The 22,403-nt window shown below is 37.6% G+C and overlaps 1 protein-coding gene across 6 annotated transcripts in view; it reads left to right on the top strand.

The window, feature by feature from the left end:
* LOC148540355 (dual oxidase 1-like) overlaps nt 1-22,403 on the top strand; it is a 229,697-nt gene that overhangs the window by 137,300 nt on the left and 69,994 nt on the right. For all 6 annotated transcript variants that reach the window (XM_088445660.1, XM_088445643.1, XM_088445669.1 and 3 more), the window contains 7 exons: nt 1,614-1,751; nt 3,964-4,080; nt 5,864-6,066; nt 9,230-9,403; nt 13,908-14,133; nt 16,922-17,015; nt 21,057-21,232. In XM_088445660.1, the coding sequence (XP_088301786.1) occupies nt 1,614-1,751; nt 3,964-4,080; nt 5,864-6,066; nt 9,230-9,403; nt 13,908-14,133; nt 16,922-17,015; nt 21,057-21,232 (1,128 nt within the window). The remainder of the gene's footprint in view (nt 1-1,613; nt 1,752-3,963; nt 4,081-5,863; nt 6,067-9,229; nt 9,404-13,907; nt 14,134-16,921; nt 17,016-21,056; nt 21,233-22,403) is intronic.

Below are 22,403 nucleotides of genomic sequence, written 5' to 3'. Positions count from 1 at the left end.
CAGCACTGTGCAAGTTGACAGTGCAATGTTGTTGTCATCAGCCTAGTTGAAAGATTCCATCTGAGCTCCTGCAGTTATCTGTGATAGCCAGTGCAGACTCCCATCACACTGCACCTCTGGCTCCAGTTGCTTACCGGTTCTAATCTGGCACCCTTTCCGGTCCCATTCCGGTTAAACTGTCGGGTTCCATTCTGATATCCTGTGTGGTCCCATTCTGGCTAGACTATCCAGTTATCCTCTCCAATTCCATCCCTGTGCATCCAGTCCAGTTCCATCCCAGTTCATCAAGTCTGGTTCCATCCTGGTCCATCTAGTCTTGTCCCATCCCGATGCATCCAGTCCAGTTACATCCCAGTGCAGTCCAGTCCGGTCTAAATCTGGTTAATGCAAAGCCACAGCTATCCAAGAGTGTTCTCATTGCTCCAACCACAGTCAAGTTTAGGGAAACCAAAGCAGAGGACCGCGACCTGCACATCAAGCTCAGCCAAGCCCAAATCCCCTTGCGGGGATCACTGGTGAACACCACCGGCGTGTTAGATTCCACACCACTGACTTGGGTTTCAGCCAACTTCCCTAACACTGGTCATCTGTCTAATACTCAGTCTTCAGTTCTCAGTCCATGAGTCGAAATTACATCAAGCTTCCCAGTTTCACTGTGCGCATTCCTGAACCCTCACCTACCAGTGTCTACAGCTCGGGTTCACAAACAAACCACACAAATGTGACAGTGGTCATAAAGTAATATTACTCTGGGATCAATATTAACATTTTAGCTCTTCTCACCTTGCACTCTGAGCTCTCGGTCACACAAATGGTTGTGCAGAACATTTCACTTCACAAACCAGGAAGTAGATAACCAGCAGGCAAATAAGTGTATTTGTGTAACATGAAATATGCTGCATATTTTGCAAGAAGTGCAGTTAGCATCATAGGCTATTATTATTATGTATTATTTTTTAATTATTATTATTATTATTATTATTAACAGTGTTGATAACAGTGGGTTGTCCTGGATTATCAATATGTATATTGATAATCCAGGACAACCCCCAATAATTATGAGCAAAACCTTTTATTTTCATTGTGGAAACTATTTCTGAAAATATATTTATTTAGGTGCTGTGAATAATTTTTAGTAATGTTTCTGTAAATCAAAGTGCTATTTTAAGCTCTATAATGTAAGTAAATTAATATATTATATATATATATATATATATATTAGTAAATTAAAAGAGCTCTACAAAATTTTACTTGGAACTGTATACCAAGAGGAAATAGTAACACATGCGGAGAAACATATGCTTAATATAAAGAAAGAACAGTATAAATCACTTCTCTTGTAGCTCACAGGGATCACTCTGAGAGTGAACAATGAATCACAATGTATCTTTCAATGTATTCCACGTCACGCTGAGCCTCACGACAATAAAACAGTCAATGGTTTCATTCACAAGTGAGACACAAAAAAACATAAGACTGAGGAGCATATTATTTCAGTGCTGGGCTCTAAAACAACCAAGAATGTTATTATCTGTTTTTGGAAATGTTGCATTTGTATAATTACACAGTAGCACACATTGTCATTTACATACTAACTTATTTTCAACTTGTAGGTGATCCGTGCCCTCAACCAGAACAAATAACATCTGCAAAGCTGCCCCCTTGTGCTCCTCTGACTGTTATTGACTACTTTGAAGGCAGTCTATTTGGATACAGCACTATTATTGTGATTATTTGTTCTTTTCCACTAGGTGTGTATACTTTCCTTAAAATATTTCTCATCATAAGAGTGTATTAACAATGTGATCATATTTAACATGTTACATTTGAAGGACAGTCACTTGCACAATTTATCTGTACCCCAAAAAAAAGTCCTCCCTATCTTTGAATAGAACAAGTTTGAAGTATTACTTCTTGGAGCATATAGCAAACATTTAACCAATACCCCATTGTGTGTAATGAATAAGCACCTTTGCACTTTTGTATTTCCTGTTCCACTATGTATGTCTGCTATTACCTATTTGGACAATAAGAGGCATGACTATACATTGACCATTAATGAGTTTGTGGGTTGTGCCTGTAGGAGGGAATATTAGATCATAAGATACATTGGGACAGGGACATATGTAAATTAATGAATAAGCATTCCCTGGTTGTACAGTGTTGTGAAATATGCTGCTGAAACCAAGTTTACATAACAAAACAGTACTGATTACTGTACAAGGAAATATTATCATTACCTTTTTTTTAACTTCCAGAAGTGGCAAAATATTAATATAACCATCAGAATGTATCTAGCTCTGAGTAATCACATACTCTACATACCCTAAGAATATATTATAGTGGAAATGTTACAACATATTGATTGATAAATAATCTAAATTGAAGTGTATATATTTATAAGGAGGTTGGTAACAGAGATATATGGAATAGGATTTACATATGACAATATTTAGGTTATAAAGTAAATTAAATTAATATAGAGCGCCTAAAAGTGCTGAGTGTCGGGTGATATTAAATAAATATATAGTATCAAAAAAATATAAAATTATTCACTCTTTAGATGAAAACAACATGCAGCTGTGCAGAAGTGGTAGAAATTTCCATATAAACAAATGTAATGAAATGTGCAAATAATTTCTATATAAAGTGTTTCTAGTGCAAGTAGGGTGTTTTCTGTGCAAGTAGGCAAGATATCTCAGTATATATATAAAAATGACAAATATTCACTATAAATATATATATAAAAAAAACACAATTTATTTAGTATGGAGAGAAAGTGACTGTGCAATAATGGTTTGCACAGTAAAATGCACATATACAATACATAAAAGTAAATGTAAAACATATAAATAAAAACAAATGGATAGATAAGTAAAATTCAAGCAGCAAAAAACGAGCTTATCTATCCATTTGTTTTTATTTATATGTTTTACATTTACTTTTATGTATTGTATATGTGCATTTTACTGTGCAAACCATTATTGCACAGTCACTTTCTCTCCATACTAAATAAATTGTGTTTTTTTTATATATATATATTTATAGTGAATATATGTGTTTTATATATGTGCTCACATATCTTGCCTACTTGCACAGAAAGCACCCTACTTGCACTAGAAACACTTTATATAGAAATTATTGGCACATTTAATTAAATTTGTTTATATGGAAATTTCTACCATTTCTGCACAGCTGCACTTTGGTTTCATCTCAAGAGTGAATTATTTTATATTTTTTTGATACTATATATTTAATATCACACGACACTTAGCACTTTTAGATGCTCTATATCAATTTCATTTACTATAAATTTGCTTTGGAGGCAGAACCCAAATGTCACCATACTGTTGATAGAGCACCATTTTTAAGGGGAGTGTTAGAAGATTATTATTCAATAATCTCTGTTTAAAGTGTCTTTTATTCATACTCTTATAAGTGGACCTATATATGGCGCCATATCTTCCTCTATTAATATATATATATATATATATATATATATACACATGCAAGTGGCAGCACTCAAGCATAAATAAGAAATAAATACACGGAAATTCCGTATCAAGTCAACGTTTCAATTCAAAAAATGATTTTTCATCAGGACCTCGTCCTGGTGAAAATTCATTTTTTGAATTGAAACGTTGACTTGATACAGAATTTCCATGTATTTATTTCTTATTTATGCTTGTGTGCCGCCGCTTGCATGTGTATTTGTTATCTATGAAGGAGGGCACCGGCAGCAGTTGATATTTATTTCGCCCAGTGCTGAGTATTTGGAATATATATATATATATATAATTTACTCAATGTGTAAATATGTGATTTAAAGTAATGGGTTTCTTGTTATAGATCAAAGTTCAGCAGAGAAAGATGAATTAGAACTATTACTACATGACATACAGTATAGGGGGCTCCTTTCTTATTAAATTTCACATATCATTTGTTTTATCCTTTCCCTCTTAGTTAGTTTTTTCATTGCCTTGGCCGTTGCACAATCACGCAAAAGAAAATTAAAAAAAATTCAGAACACACAGGCTCAGTCCAGCATGAAAAAGGTGTTATCCGCTGAAGGTATTGAAGGTAAATAAGATCCTCTCAGCATAAACTGGTATACAAATATTATAATGAATTAACTCTTACAACATGAGTACATGAGCATGAGTAATGATGATGTCCTTTCATTACCTTTTTATTTTATATGTATTGTTTCTTGAGAAATATTTGCATAGTTACAAAATTAAAAAACAGCTTTGTCACTACTGATCTGCTTACCAATATGTATTTGGTAAGATATGAAATATGATTAAAGTGTTCTGTGCTACTGTTTATATTGCAATCATGTTTATCTATGTTTTTAATAAAATAAACAGAAAATTATCAATGGAAATAGGCTTTGAATAGAGGAAATTTCTCATATACTACAATATATATGAAAGCTACTAAAGATAGTGTAACTTTATGTTCATGAGCTATTGGACAAATTTTGGGATGGGTTCCCACTTCCCCATTTATATACTAGACCACACTTTGTGATCTTGGCCACAATCATGCTGGTATCTACTGTATAGTAAAATAAAGCAGTGGGGATGCTAATGTAAAATGGTAGCCCCAATCAGGTGAACAGCATACACTACCATGCAATCCGTACTCTGGTGACGAATATACGATAAAGACATCAATGTGGACATAGTGAGTAAAGCTGACCAAGGTGCAGTGGAGACACCAATCTCATGGCCAGCAGCGAACCAATCTGATTGCTACCTGGAGACTGTACCTGAACCCTGAACCCTGCTACAAAGAATTGCTCTTACTAGGAGATGAGATTTCTACCAACAAGCAGCGTAAAGCTGGCCACACATCTAAAGATTATCTATCCAACCAGCCAACTAGTTGATTGGTTGGAATGGAAATCTGGTAAGGTATGAAATCAAATGACAATCAGTAATTTGCTCCTAAATGCTGGAAAATGGACAAAAACTGTTGTTTGAACAAATTGTTTAGGTCAAACATTTAACAAACTTGTCTAAACTTCAATTTTCATCTGTTTTCTGGCATTTAGGAGCAAATTGCTGATCATCATTTACTCCAATACGTTACCAGATTTTCAGTCCAACCAATCAACTAGTTGGCTGGTTGGACAGATAATCTTTAGATGTGTGGCCAGCTTTAGTGTTGGTTTTTGAAAAAGTATACTATATAATGCCCTTCTCATTATGTATGTGGTAGAATAAGGTCCTGTTTACGATTTAGGATAGAATATAATATACCAGTACACACTATATGCAAATATTGTGGGACAGTTTGACTATATACAAATGCTGAATAAATGTCAAGGCAATAAGTATAGTGACTAGTACATTACTAAAGCCAGATATCTATATTCAAAACTTAATCTGTATTATATAATTATGCACATATATTCTACTGTATGATTATATTTTTCTTTAAGCTAGGTTGGTATGTACTGCAGTGGTTCCCAAACTTTTTTGAACCATGGGACCCTAGAGTATCAGCATTGTTTTTTCAATGGCACCCCTAAGCCTAAAGTTTGTTATTGAGAAATGTAGTAAAGTAGTAATATGAAGTAAATTGTGTTTCCCTATCAGACTTAAGTTCAGTTATGTGGTGGTGGACAAGTTTTACGCTTCTGGTTGTCCACATATTTGCATTACATTGACCATAAATAATTTTATTTGGTGCTGGACCACCAAACTGAGGCACCCCTGCAAGTGTCCCAAGGGACCTCGGGGTGCCACGGCGCACAGTTTGGGAACTACTGATGTACCTTTATTTGTGCAGTGCATTAATCTGATATGTAATAACATGCTGTATGTTTGTTTATCACAATGTCACCTATTTACAGCTCAAGAGTGGCAAGGACGTAACGAACAAATGAGTGATGTCTTCTTACAAATCCATCCACAACAAGTGATCAAAATTTTGGACAATCGTTGCACAGTAACCCGAACTATCAGTCTGCAGAACCATAGAACATTTACTGTGATTCAGTCTAATAATCATGGTTGCAGAACATTGCTGTTCAAGGTGCCCAAGGAATATGATATGGTAAGTACTGTTGAATAATACATATGCTTGATATTTTGAATGACTTTACTTTGATTTTCCTCGGTACAACCATGTCATCTCTCAGTGCCTTCTCAAATTGTTTATGTTGTATTTGTTTGAAGATGGCCATGAAGGATGTAGAGCACAGAGCTGATTTAGAGAGCAGCCACATCTAACAGTACAGGTGCAGAACTAGAAAAAATGCCAATCAGAGATATTACTAACCAGGGCCGTAGCTAGGATGGTGCGACCAGTGCCATGGCACAGGGCACCACAGGGCAGGGTGCACTGTTTGGACATGTAAATTTTCTGTTAATTATCATTCTCACTTGTAGCTTCCTCTTCTTTTATCCCCAGAATCTTCTGGCCTCCCCTCTCTCTTTCCTGGCCCTTTCCCATGAGGCCATGGCCCATTTTCGGGTGCACATCTTATGTCCCTATTTGAAAAATGGGGGGGGCGCCAATGGTCTTTCTGGCACAGGGCACCAAAAAGTCTAGTTACGGCTCTGTTACTAACTCTGGTGGAATCAGCAGGACTGTGGTTGTCATGTTTCTCTACATGCATATAGCAAGTAGGTTGAAACCCTTTAGATTGTTATAATATCTAACAGGCAAAAATGGCTATTTACTTTGTTTTGATGGCATATCTTAGGTCATATTAAGGTCATCTGATACATAAAGTAAGCCCTGTGTCAGGCAGAAATTCCAGGGTTACTATATATTAGTCACTTTGTTATTATTTGCTATTTTTTTTTCAAGAGTGCTGTATGGCTTGGAAATGCTCATATTGGAATGAATTATCCTGCCATACAGCTGTACCCAGAAACTTGTTGTACTTGTTACATTTCATGCAGGAGGACAGTTTCTGCTACACTTACTTAATAAAGAACATAATAGGTACTAACTTACCAGCATGTTGCCATTGCTGGTCTTGCGTTACTTTGGAGAGGACAGGCACCACTGCGATCAAAGTGATTTATACCTTGGCCGGTTTCCTTTTTAACACTGTATAGGGTAAATTTACTAAAGTGAGAGTTTTTAGAAGTGGAGATGTTGCTCATGGCAACCAATCCGATTCTACTTAACATTTAACTAGCAACAGTGGTGGAACTAGCGGCGGTGCAGCCGGTGGCTTGCTCCGGCGCCTGTTGTGGTGCAGGGGCCCATAGCCCCTGCAGCCAACAGCGAAGCTGCACCCACCGCCAGTGTCTCCTAGACCCCATAGTGTAGTGCGGTCCGCAGTGAGTGCAGTCTGCACTACACAACAAACACCGCCGCCGGCCCCGGGTAGTACACTCATACTACCCGGCGGCAGTGGGTTTGATTTGGCAGCCAATGAGAGTCAGACAGACTCTCATTGGCTGCAGCGTCCACAGAGGGAGCCGGGCTGGAGCTCACTCATGAGCGTCGCCATTCTGGCTCCCCGAGTGGGTGAAGGGAGAGGCGTCATCACGTCTCTCCCGTAGTGCAGTGCGAGAGTGGGTGGGGAAGACAGAGGAGTAGACAGCGGTGGGCCCAAAGCATATTCTTGCACCTGGGCCCGCAACTCTCTAGTTCCGCCATAGGCTAGCACCTTCTAGAAGATAATAGCTAGGATCTGATTGATTGCTATGAGCAACATCTCCACTTCTAAAAACTCTCACTTTAGTAAATATACCCCAATGCGTCTTATGCATAACAAAACCTAGCCAACTGTAGCTCAAAACAGAATCTCTCTATTTCTCCCTTGACAGGACACATGGTTTGGAAGTCATTCAGGGGTCTAGTTACAAAAAAAATGAATGCGGGATAGCCCTTGCAGTATAGGGCTGTCCTGGCTAGAAAATATCAAACTTCTTTTGCATTTTTGAAAAATATTGAATGCTCTGGGAAGCTGACCAGGGGAATGGGGAAGTGCAAGCTGGCTGTGGGAGCGGAGAACAGAGCCAGCCAAGGCAGCAGAAGAAAGCAGGGAAAGATGTCACTTCCATACTTTTCTACATTTCTGCAGGAATGATGGCACCTAATGTTATGTTTGTCACAAAAGATGAGAGAAGCTTTGCTTCTCATATCTATATAAATACTGTTTCTGCACAGCCCCCATTATATTCAATGGGGGCTGCAGGAATGAGTAAGGAGAAATTAAAATGCTGAGAAATCAGGGGGAGATGTACTAAGCTCTGGAAAGTGATACACTGAAAAGTGAAAAACTAACAGTCACTCAGCACCTGTCATCTTACAGGCTGTATTTGAAAAATGACAGGAGCTGATTGGTTGGTACTTTTATCACTTTCCAGAGCTTAGTACATCTGTCCCTCAATGATTTCTCTGCACTTTTCAAGTAAATAAATAAAAAATAAACAAAAGTATGGCTTTCCCCAGATAAAATACTGGAGAAAAGCCTAATTTTTTTAATTACATAGACCCCTAGACTATGGTAAGTGGCAGCAATGTGCAAATGGAGATTAGTCCACACAACAGATGACTTAACCAGGGGGAGATTAATTAACCAGGTAGAAACAGGAACAGGTCAATGCAGGATTAACAACAGGTAGAGGTTATCTGGAATCTCCAGTTGCAGCCAGTAGTGTTTGTAGGGTTACTGGGCATTGTGGTGTGCCAGATCTATGCACTCACTGTAAAGACTGATGCAGCGGTTGCAGCAGGATCTATATGTTGTACTCATCGTTGGTGGTATAATGGATATAGGGGTTTTAAGACACTCTGCACAGTGTGGAGTCAAACAGGGACACATCAGTTCACTGTGGATGGAGAGGAGAAAGAAGCAGTGGAGAGCCATGCACATGCAGAAGGCATAGTCGGAGGTTGCGCTCCATCAAAGGACCGCTCTGGGTCCTAGTGTCTGGAGGCGGTGGCTCATCTTGCCTGAGCTGCTATCTTGTTAATGTGAATGGATCCCAGACAACATAATTCCATCATTTTGCTAATTGGAGGGAACTAGAGGTTTATTATGAAAATAAGGTGCATGTATGTACTGTATTGTGTGTAACTAATCCCCTGGTGTATCTCAGTCAGAACAGTCAGGACAAAAATGGCTAACCCCCAAATTTGATTCATAAAGAAAGTAATTGTTTCATTTAAGTAATATAAATAATAAATTGTTACAGCTACTAATCCTTAGTCTTTAGAATAACATTGTATTTACTTGTCAATGTTGCTCTAGGTGCTGTATTTCCATAGTGAGGAGGAATGTACGAGTTTTATAAATCAGCTACAAGAAAATGGATTTCCACTTAATGAATGCAAAATGGATGAAGAAAGCCTGCTTAATCAGGCTGTTACTAAAAAACAGAGAAGCCAGATACTGGAAACCTTTTTCAGACATTCTTTTGCTCAAGTAATGTATAAATGTAATCTAATTAGTACTGACAGCTATCATGCATGGTGTGCTGTGCTTTTATTAGCATATTGTGAGTTCTGAATCATTTAGACAAATAACTGTAAAGATACAAAATAACCTTTATTTTATATCAAAAACAGATATACATTTATTTACAGTAATCACACAGGAATAGTACAGTTAAACAAAAGGCAGAGCCTACTACTCTACCCTGTCTTAAAGTGACTATAATCACCCATTCCTCTGAGCCTGGCCATCTGCCTGCAGGATCAGTTATTAACTCAAAGTCCTCCTCCCTTACGCAGGCCCATAAAAAAGCAGAATCTGTGGAGGCTTCGTTCTTCAAAAGGGCATGATCCTGGTCCAGTCTAACAGGAGTAGTGACTCTTAATCAGCATATCTGAAGTAAAATATAAAACTCAAACAAGATATCTAGTCGCCTTTTAAACCTGGTATTTTTCCCTGGTGGTGTAGCCTTGGTGGGACTTAACTATTCCCAACTGGATAGGGTACCTACCTGTAGCCATATGAATTTATGGCTAAAAAAAATACATGAATATAGGCCAGTGGTACAGGACACACACAAGGGTTAATATATAAATTATCTGAATGTTTAATAATAGGTTTATACTATAATCATTATAGAGAAATGAATGTAAATAATATAAATGTATGTAATTACATTTCCGTATTGTGAACATATAGGTCTGGGGTATTAGCCAGTGCAGCGGCACGAGGTAGTTTAGAAAGTGCCAGAAATGGCATGAGCTCTGACCAGTGGCAGTTAGGTGCGGTAGGGATGCTCGTGCTGCGGGGGATATAGGGATGCTGGCGCAGCACAGAGTCCTGTCTGCAGTTCCCCCAACAGTGCTCCTGCTGGGAGTCTCTCTGGCGCTACTTTAGGAGTGAGCGCTATTAGCGGCAGCGGCAGGGAGCTCCAGCACTGAAGCCAGAGTGGGCACTACCTTTGTGTTTGCCAGAGACAGAGCTGTGTGTTCTGGCTTGGCTCCAGCGGTAAGCAGCAACAGGAAGCCGCATCATCGGAAGGGGCATCCCCTGATCTGAGGTCACGCAGGAGGCGGAGAGAAGGAGAGGCGGACCCTGATGTGTGAGCAGGGGCTGGAGATACGCTGACAGCCTGAGAGCTACGGAGTGTAGCCAGCGCTTCAGCAGTTGATACAGTGTAACCCTTTCAGTCCCTGACAGCTATCCAGAGTGGTTGTGAGTACTATAAAAGCCCACACCACACTTACAAGCATCATTAGTTAAGCAGACTGGCATCATTTATTAGTATACAGCAGGGGATATATCAGATAGATTCCCTTTCTTGTCAGCAAGGCACTATGAATTAAGGGATATAATACTGCTATATGCACCTGTATAGCCAACGCAGGAGAAAAGTATCAAATAGAAGAAGGATACAATTGTAGCAAGACTTTACACGTCTATAGTACAGTGTGAATTCTGATCTCAAGTTTGGAATCCAGAGTAGGAGTATTGCAGTAGATAAAGCACTGGCTACTACACTCTAGAGACTTATATGTATATCTTTATGTAAGTTACAGAGTCAGAGGATTTTCGTACATATATATAAGCCCTAAAAGGATGCATAAACTTGCATAAATCTGGGGCTCATCCTATAACTTATTATTTTGCCTAGGATAATCCTGGATTCTACTCTTTAGGACTAAGACATTTTAGTTGAAGAGACAGGACTCTTGATATAGACTCATCTTCATTTATTCTCTTCACAGAATTGACTATTATATATTTTAACTGTGAATGTTATTTACAGAAATCCATCAGTATAGTTTCATTACAGTATAGCAGATTTATTGCATGGGGAGGGAATATTCATGGGAATTGTATTGTGATATTACCTGTATATTTATGTGTATACTTTGTGAGGCCTGATATATGATGACAATATATGTATAAAAACAATAACCGTGTATAGAACTACTTACCTTAAGGTATCTGATGGACGTCTTTCATCGGGAAGCTGTGAAAGAAGAAAGGAGACAGGTGTTGATTTAAGTGCAATGTATAAATGTCCATTTATAAGTACTGTGTAAATATTTGAATCCAAACAAAACATTTCATTATACAAATTATATATTTGGGCAACCCTAGGCTAGCCCTTATAAAATATCCTAGGTGGAGGCACACAATATAAGGATAAAATATATACATATATAGCTACCATCCTTAGAATTGGTGGGGCTACATACCTATTGATGGGAGGACTCTGAACCTTTGCCATTGAGTGTCTTTATTTGGATAATTGTTGTTCCTCAGCTTATTAACTCTGCTGGTTCAACATGGCTGACCATTAGCAGAGGGAGTCCCACAAATGTTTAGCCAGTAGCCAGCACAAATTCGGATGACTGGGTATCCTCATAAATCTTGGTGAAGGTGTCTCTTTGGGGAGGATGTAAGAGAATCTAGTGATACTTACAGAACCTCTTGCCCAAATTTTAGAACATAAAATCTCACAGGTCAAAATGTATATGCAGTGAATACAAGAATACAGTGCATGCAATTCAGCGCTGTGAGAGAGATTTTGCCAGGCAGGTTTATCCTTTATTTTCAATATGCACATATCAAATAACCCTGTTCTCAGTATACAGAGGTATTTTAGATGTATACAGTAGGTCTCAATTTAAGAAGCAGATGGTTCTGTGTGCTTTTTTTTCATCATATCTACAGTAATTTATTGAACCATAATTAGACACAGTAAATATGAAGTAAAAAGGGTTATAATGATTTATATGAACAATAATAATAATATTTCTAACAAAAACAATTAGACCATGAAACTAAAACAGACGCAGAGCAATGAAGTAGAGATTTGTAAAATCAAAATATAGCTCTGCATGCCAAATGTTCTATTTTATACTGTACCTATATAAAAAGTACATATATCTAATCTCAAGCGCTACCCTTAATTAAAAGGTATCTCCTTATTGTGATGGTATGACACCATAAACACATAAAAGGGTAACATGCATAAATTTAATAACACTAAAATAATGTTAAAAAGATGAGTTATAATTCACTTTTTAACATTATTTTAGTTTTATTAAATTTATGCATGTTACCCTTGGGAAACAGTCGGGAAGCTGATGAACTGTCTAATCCTGTCAAGGGGTTAAATAACAGGCGTTGATATCCCGCCTGTCATTTTAGTTACGCCGGGAGCCCGACACCCGGGCGCAGACAGCTGCGGGGGGGGAGGGTTAGGATTAGGGTTCCCGGGGGGGGACTTAGGGTTAGGCACCCACCAGGGAGGATAGGTTTAGGCTAGGGGAAAGGGGGGTTGGGGTTAGGCACCCCTGGGGGGAGATTAGGGTTAAGCACCCCCCGGGGGACTTAGGTTTAGGCGGCAGGGAAGGGGGGGTTAGGTTTAGGCACGTAGAGGGGGGATTAGGGTTAGGCATTTGGGGAGGAGGTTAGGGTTAGGCACCCCTAAGGGAGAGTTAGGGTTAGGGGGTAGAATTTGGTTAGTAAATACTTACCTTTGACGATTTTGATTTCCTCCTCTGCCGGGATGCCACTGTCAGGATTTGAACCGCCGACCATGCGGCCGGCGGTAAATCGTATCTATTCCGTTACCCTTTTATGTGTTTATGGTGTCATACTGTCACAATAAGGAGATACCTTTTAATTAAGGGTAGCGCTTGAGATAGATATATGTACTTTTTATATTGATTTGTTTTTAGGTGTGGGTACACCTTTTTTCTGATCTTTAGCTGCTCTCCCTTACTACGTCTGCAGCGCTTCTAGGACACCCTCATACATACATTCTTCACGTTAAACTGTAGCTAGTTCTTTTTCTAATCATCCCTTGCTGGCTTCAAGTTAAACTACAGTATACAGTATGCACTGTATGCCCATTGGAATTCATTTGCTTATATTGATCAGGGCAGAGGGAAGGTAGAAGATACTTTTAGCCTTATATACTTGAAGACATTCAAAGTGTGTGCAATATGCTATATTCATTAGGCTATTATATCCTTAGTAAGTTCATAGCAATCAAAGTGTGAACTAAACATATACTGTAGATCCTATTGAAATCATGTGTTTGATATATTTCTAAAAAAATAAAATGAACTGGTAAACAAAGCACAATTATTTATTATTTATCTGGTTCTAATTGCCATTTATTACGGCAATAAAATTTCTACATTACACAGATTAAACACATGCAGGGACAGAGACTCCGAAAGGAGCCCATCCCTGACATGTGTTAGAAGTGAACTAAAAACACAGATAGTAAAACAGTCTGTTTTCTTGATTAACTCAATCATACATTATCATAGTAATCATAGCAGTAACTTTAAGAGAGCTTCTTCGTCAGAGCATATACTGTAATCAGTTTTTATCTGTAGTTGTGACTGAGTTTAGTAAATTATTTTTATGTTTGGTTGTTTCAAACTTTGAAATCTTGTCTATGTAAATCTTGTGACATGCAATATATACATGTTTGTGAACACTGCAGGTTCTTCAAATTGATCAGTCAGGCATTGAAGGTTTCACATCAGGAAGCTCCGCAAAGGTGAGAGAGGCTCTTAAGTGTGAGCTGAGCAGGACAGAGTTTGCAGAGTCTCTTGGACTTAAACCTCATTCCATGTTTGTGGAGTCGATGTTCTCCCTTGCAGATGAAGATGGAAATGGGTATCTGTCTTTCAGGGAGTTCCTAAACATATTATTGACCTTAATGAAAGGTTAGTCTCTGTGACTGACAATTACGTATACTTGCTATACATTAGAGATGACTGATCAAACCGGCTATAAACTGAAACACTAGTTTATGTGATTCCTGTATAAGAAATTGTTAACTAATTTTGTTGTGATATAATGTTTGTAATAGTAACCCAGCTACAAATATGGTACAAATATACTATGTTTTTCTGCAGGAAAAATGGTATGTGATTATATGGCAATGTGTCTAAATGGAACTGTCATTGTGGCCTGGGGAAGAATGAACTCATGGTTAGTTGAAGACAAAATGGAGCCCCAGGCAGAAATGATTATTACAAATGTAACATATGCAGTGCTATATCTGCTGCCAAGACTAATACAGAGCCATACAGGTTGATTCATATTCCGAAATATGGAATATTCCGAAACACTGAATTTTGTTTAGCATGACTGAGATAGTGAAACCTTTGCTTTTTGATGGTTCAATGTATGCAAACTTTGTTTAAGGCACAACATTATTAAATATATTGTATACATTTACCATCAGGCTCTGTGTATAAGGTGTATATGAACTATAAATGAATTTCATGCATGTACACAAACTTTGTTTGAGCCACAGAATTTAGCAGCATAGCCCTCGCTGATGTTGTTGCCTGTCGGACCTGCATGCAGGTCCGACGGGCAATGTCGCTGATGATGCGTGGGATCACGCATTGTCAGTGACATTGAGGGTACACAGTAGACGATGTGCCCGATATGTCATCCGATCCAGCCAGATCGGACGTCATATAGTCTATTGTGTACCCGGCATAAAACTAATATAGACACCCATACCTGGTATAAACTGTAACAATATTTGGTGCCAATTCTAATATAAAGAGCATATCTAGTGCCAATTGTAAAATATACAAAGCTAGATCGTAATATAGTGAGAAATTTTAAAGTCTCACTAAAGATTAGAATAGGAGGAGTCAGGAGAGCCATAACTAGACTTTTTGGTGCCCTGGGCCAGAAAGCGCATTGGCGAACCCCCCCCCTATTTTATAAATAGGGTCATAAGACGCAAGTCTGAATATGGATGTGGCCTCATGGGTAAGAGCCAGGACAAATTTGATTTGTCCTGTACGATGATAAGGACAAATCACAATAAAAAAAGGAGTACTGATTGTGGTACCACAGTTATCCAGGTGTCACTGCCAAATACAATGTAAATCCAATGGTTGCAGTGATGATACACAATAATTCTGCAGTATAACTCACCTGCAGCAGGATTTGTCCATCAGAACAACTATACACAAGCCTGGAGCCGGCAGTGTAGATCACAGGATGAAGCAATAGAAAGAATGCTACTTGTAGTGTACATGCGGCAAATATCAGCAGCGGGGAGATCAGTGTATGTACCCTGCACCTGCAGCTGAACTCACCGGCAAGGGTACTCGAGGTGTGCTGGTACCACCAGGGTCGGGAATCGGTGGCTGTGTTCAGGGCTGCCATCAGAACTTGTGAGGCAGATAGCTGTGTGTGGTAAATAAAAGAGGCTGTGACTGAAGGTACTTGGGGAGGAGGCCAGATAGAGGGAGAGTCACCAGGGAGGAGATAGTGGTGGGCAGGAGATGCCGGGGGAAAAAGAAGAGGAAGCTACGAGTGACAGTGAATACAACAAAAAAAAATGATTGGCCTGAACGGCGCCCCCTGCCTTGTGGTGCCCTTTGGCACATGTCGCACCACCCTAGTTACTGCCCTGAGTGAGAGCATTACGCAACAAACTCCACAATAATTTGTAGTTATTGTACAGACAGAAGCACATTGCCAAACTAAAGTTATTTCATTTAACTGTAATTGCCCAAAATAGAAGAAAGACTGGTGGGGTAAGAAGGGAAACATGTTATGTAAGACTTACAGGCTTGTACTACACGTCAGTAACATGTTCCATACTAATCATGTACTATCACTAGATTGGCTCAGTATGACTCATGAAGGTGCCAGAGCCAGTGTCACCTATAATATACTGCTATTTGTGGGTACAAGTATCTGCTTTTATCATCATTTGTAAACATCAGATCTTAGAGAGGACATGAATGTGTGTCTATTTAGCTCTTAATCTCTTCACCCACTTTTGTTTCTCATTCCCAAAATATTGAATCAAGAAAATTATATTAAAAATTAAGTTCACTATCTCCATGGCAAATGGTTATAAAAAGTAAAATGTTAAAAATAAAATAAAGAATGTCCATCTGTACCCATATGGGGACTGCTGCACTGCTTCCTCGGAAAATTCATTTTGGCCCAGTACATTGTCATACAGTAGTTAATGAGAGGTTCAGGGACTGAGTTACTGCTTGTTTCTGATGAAAAATAGCACTATATATATATATATATATATATATATAACTGGCAATACGAACAAGCAGCGGCACTCAGAGACTTTGTAGAAAGTCTAAATGGTGTATTGTTAAAAATACATAACCTCACTCCAACGTTTCGAGACACACACGTCCCTTTGTCAAGGTGTAACCTTGACAAAGGGACGTGTGTGTCCCGAAACGTTGGAGTGATGTTATGTATTTTTAACTTTCTACAAAGTAAAAGTGCCCTTCTTTTCTACAAAGTCTGAGTGCTGCTGCTTGTTCATATTGCCACTGCATATTGTTGATGTCCAGAGGGCACCAGAGCACGTTGTCTTTGAGGGTGGAGTCTGGTCCGACCACGGATGATAAATATATATATCTACATATAATCTCTCTTATACTTTGCTTTATAATGTATTATTATATTTTCAATTTTCTGTCAATTTCCATTTACTCATTACAGGCTCACCTGAGGAGAAGTCAAAGTTAATGTTCAATATGTATGATATTGACGGGAATGGTTTTCTTTCGAAGGATGAGTTTTTTACAATGCTAAAGTAAGCATATTGTTTCATTTATTACAATTACCATGAGTAGCATTACCACACGTAAAACACTGGTAGAATTGCAATATCTACAGGTTTGCATATACAGGTAGGTTTAAAATCATTCTAGGTGGAGCTGCTATTCATACCTGAAAGGTGTGTGACTGTATGGACCAATCAAAGCCATACACACAGACAGTGCTTCTTTCAGATGTAAGCAAACAGTGCACTCCCACAGATCACTTCAAATTGTCTTTAATTCATAGGTCAGACAATTTGTACCAGCAGAAATATTTAATAAATAACTTGTTTCAAATATGGCTATAGCAAATAATATCCCAAATTAAAAACAATGTACATGACATGAATTTGTCTTTCAGTTATATATTAGCTGCAGGCAGTCTTAGTAGGTTTTAACTTGTCTAACATTTTGTTTTTTAAATATAATGCAACAAAAGGTAAGGGATAGCAGGTAACAAGATCCTAATTTAGTTTTCATGCTTTTCAAAATACTATTTTTATGAGACAGGTCACTGCCTTTTTAACAATTTTCTGTCCAAGAAATGTTAAAAAAAATTACATAAAAACCTTTGTTGCATGAGGCTGTGTATACATTCAAAAATAAACTATTTTTTTTCCAGGATTACTAGAATATCTATCTATATATATATATATATATATATATATAAATATATATATATATATATATATACAATAATTATGTGTATGTTGCAGTGGGCTTAAAGGAGTGCTTAAACTTAATTGAAGTAGGTTATTTTTTTCTGTCAGAATAATAACTGCATCTTATTGTCAACTGAGAAATATATATTTTTAAATAGCATAAAACAGATTTTAGCTGTGTGTACAATGCCTAATGGTTGAAAAGAAGATTTTGCTAATCTGCGACTCCAGGCTTAGTGACTTGTTTTGCAAAGAGCAGCACAATTATTGCAACAACAAAAAAAAAATTACTAATAGTAATATTGCCTGCAAGCCAAGATTACTGGGCCTATTTAGTAAACATAAAACCCTTTTTGCCCCAGCATTTCAACTGTCAAAAAGATGTTTTTTTCTCTTCTCCTTATGTATAGAAGAGAAAACTGCAGTGAAGTCGACGATTTTACTGACTCTCCTCTTCTATTCTCTTCATAAAGCCCCCCATAGGTTTCAATGGGAAGTGATCAGTTAAATTATAGAGAAGATAAACTTTTCTCTTTTCTAAACTTTTCCCCAAAATGTTTATATGAAGTTATGGTTGGAAAAAGCTGAAAAACACACAATCATTTGTGCAGGCAGATAAAAAAAATATATAAAAATAAATAGAATATTAAAAAAAATAATTTTTAGTGTTCCTTGATCAACATTAGTTTATCAAGCAGACATGATGACCTCATTTTGATGACTCTCAGTGGTGCGTGGCAAACCTAATGTCCACACGCCTCGCTTGCTATTATTGCACACGCCGTCCACAATGGCATGACCAAGAACAGAAGAAGGTAAGTATTACAAATGGGACAGGAAAAGAGTGGGGAACGGTATGGAAGAGAAAGGGGAGGAGACCGGGCTGGGAAGGGTTGGCTGGGAGTGGACAATATGGGGGCATCTGGAGAGTGGGAGAGACAGAGGTGACTGAGGTTGACCTCTGCTGGGTCTATACTGGATCAGTAAAGAAAATGTATTTTCTTTAAAAGACTTCACAGTCAGACAAACATATTTAAAACTTATTTGTTAAAAATATATACCTTTTTAAATACAAAAAGCATGTGTATATAGCACTCCCCTATAGTGTGGGTGTCAGCTCAAACAGAAGGGATACAACAGTGGTGATCTGTTAATAGAAATGTGTAAAAATTGGATCTGTTTAAAAGTGCCTATTTGCTAAACAAAGTGCTGTGCATAATAAATAAATACTGATGATAAGCTGATTCAGGTAGGTCAGGTATTTGTGTGGTATTTAAACCAGAAAGTGCATAGTGCAAATATGAAAAGATTCTTGGTAATTAATATAAACCAATAGTAACCCCTAATAAAGTGCAAATAGTGTAAGAATTAAAACTGTACTCTGACTAAAAAAAATATACATAAAAAATATATAGTTTATTTTAAAGCAAATTAAAAAGACAGGATGAATAAATAATGGTGTACAACTAAAAATCACGCACTGTGTACCATAATTTCATGTCTTTTACAGACCCATATATTAGAGGTTTTCAAATAAATAAACACAAATATAAAAGACATCACAATTAGTATGTTAAAAAAGGCTTCTGCGGCTTATCTGATATAATGGTAGTAAGTTCATGAAAGGTAAGAGGAGCATCTATATATATATATATATATATATATATATATACTGTATATACAGTTTTGCAAGACCGGCACTCAAACAACATATGCAGCTTGCCCGGGTGCCTTTCCAAGGACAGGTATAAACAATGTGGGATGACGGACGGCACTCCAGGACTTAGCAGGAGAAGAAAGACAAACTCTCAGTTGTAAGACTTACAACTGAGAGTTTGTCTTTCTTCTTCTGCTAAGTCCTGGAGTGCCGTCCGTCATCCCACATTATTTATATATATATATATATATAATTATATCTAGGAGATCCTAATTATAGTTGCTAAGTCCTGGAGTGTCATCTGTCATCCCACATTATATATATATATATATATATATATATACTGTATATACAGTTTTGCAAGACCGGCACTCAAACAACATATGCAGCTTGCCCGGGTGCCTTTCCAAGGACAGGTATAAACAATGTGGGATGACGGACGGCACTCCAGGACTTAGCAGGAGAAGAAAGACAAACTCTCAGTTGTAAGACTTACAACTGAGAGTTTGTCTTTCTTCTTCTGCTAAGTCCTGGAGTGCCATCCGTCATCCCACATTATATATATATATATATATATATATATATATATAATTATATCTAGGAGATCCTAATTATAGTTGCTAAGTCCTGGAGTGTCATCTGTCATCCCACATTATATATATATATATATATATATATATATATAGAATTATATCTAGGAGATCCTAGTTATAGTTATAGACCCGGTAGTGCAGCAGTTGGTGCATACACATTGGAGATCATCTTCACATCTAAGTAGCAAAGCTGGTCTCTGGGAACTTCGCCAGGACAGAACTTTAGTGTACAAGGTCTGTCCCGGCAACTTTTGATTAAATCGTACAAAAATAGTATGCAGATATGCCGCGATAACAAGCATTATATTTCCAGCTATTGTCACTAAATAGAGCCCTTAATGTAGTGATTCGAATGACATGAGGAGGTAAGAGTTCTGACTCCTGTTTTCAAACTGAATAGATAAATGTTAGTTGAATTCTACAGCACTCAACAGATAGGTTAGAAACCACTTTAAAATATTCTTATTTTTGTACCAGATAGCAAAAGACAAGATAATAATAAAATGCTAAAAAAAATGAAGTTATCTGGACTTTTCCCTATATATAGTAAAAAGCTTACTAGCCTACTTTTGCATGCTGTGATTTGAGAGATTACATTGAGGGGCAATCCAGATGAATGGAACAGGTGTAGCAACAGAAATGGCATCATCATGTCCCCATTCCCATGGTGTAACTCGATTCACAGCATTACGCTGTGCAGGCAGGGACATACTGATGTAATTTGCAGCTAATTCACACCACCACTTTGCCATTTTCATGGTAGAAGTGTGCGGGATCCAGAAGGGCTATCTACTGTGCCAGGAGAATTCCTCCACATTTGTGAGTCTCCTGGAAAACTCCAAAAGAGTAGACAAGTATAGTATAAATAACCTAATCATTTATAAGATTTAATCATATGTAAGTGTGAGCATGGGAAGAGATTCATTTACAGGTGAAGATGAAAGTTATGTTTTAATAAGTTTATAAATAGAATATGGAAATGATCCTTCTTAGCATGTAATGAAAACTTGTCCACTGACAAGTCTGAGCCCACTTACATGTTGAAGTGATTGAAGAACAGCTGAAGATGTAAAACAAAATGACATTAAGTAGATCTGTGTCTCATAGGTATTTTTATTTTAGGTCATTCATTGAAATCTCTAACAACTGCCTCTCTAAAGATCAAGCAGAGCAAGTGATAGAAGTTATGTTCAAGGAGGCAGGATTCCAAAATAAGATGGAGCTGACTTGGGAAGATTTCCATTATCTCCTCAGAGACCACGACAAAGAACTACGTTTTACAAAGCTACGTTTTAAGGGTATGAAAAACATACACATGATAATTTGCTTAACTTAATATATGTCCACTTAGTTATACTGTATGTTCATTTAAAATTTGAGTTGACATTGACAGTGCTATAGGTACTTATGCGCTTTGCTAGCATGGAACTGATGTAAACAATGCAAGCACAATAATGCTGTACATTTTTAGACTATGAAACAATATTTAAATAAGGTTTTTAAGTAATTGAAAAGTTTAATAATTTTTTTTTTCATTTAAATTGCGATACTGCAGTGTATTAAGTTTGCCATTTGAGTTCAAAATCAGTGCACATGTTCAATACAAATGTATCAATTTCATTTCAAACACATTAAAGCTGGTTCATACATATGTCAAAAAGGCTAGAACTGATTTGCACATGGTCAAGAAAAAAACAAGACACAAATTCTCCCGGCACTCTGCAATGGTCCAGCAAAAGAGACATACATCCTACGTAATAATAAAATGCACAGGACTTAGTTACACACATTTGCAAACATATGGTAAGCCACCCACCACGTCAAGGCGTCTCTGCTCAGATGGTCCTACACTACATAATAATAGCACCACTTCTAGTAATATATTCATGTGTTTTTAAATTAAGAGCCAACTCAGCTGGACCCCAAGATCCTCCAATATGGCACTACAAGGATCAGCATTCCCTCCAGCTACTGATTCCATACATGCCTCTCAAGTGCACAGAATCCAAATTGATTATTATTATTATTATTATTATTATTATTATTATTATATTTCTATGATGCCACACATGGTCCACAGTGCTTTACAGAGGGTAAAACAATAATTGTTTTACCCTCTGTAAGGACAAAACAGTAAATTACAATGTAGTAGACATGAAACAAATAGCAGTACACATCTGATGCAAAGGGGCGATGGAAATATTCAGTGTAAGCCGAAATCTGTAGCTATTAGCTAGGGGCTCAGATAATAGTTCTAGGTCATCTGAAGAAACTAATACTATGGAGGACTGGCTGGTGTGCAAGAGAAGTAAGTATTGAGAACAGGATGGAGGAGGGCCCTGCTCATAGAGCTTACAGTCTAAATCAATTTATTGGCTCATCGCGTACAAGCGACTGTATGCATGGTCAAACCTGTTTGATTTTCAAAATTAACAAAAAATCAATTAATTAACTAAAAGTAATCCTACT

This window comes from Taudactylus pleione, unplaced genomic scaffold, assembly GCF_031769625.1.
Source record: "Taudactylus pleione unplaced genomic scaffold, aTauple2 ptg000019l, whole genome shotgun sequence".
In the NCBI taxonomy this organism is placed as follows: Eukaryota; Metazoa; Chordata; class Amphibia; order Anura; family Myobatrachidae; genus Taudactylus; species Taudactylus pleione.
This window is presented reverse-complemented; position numbering and strand designations above follow the sequence as displayed.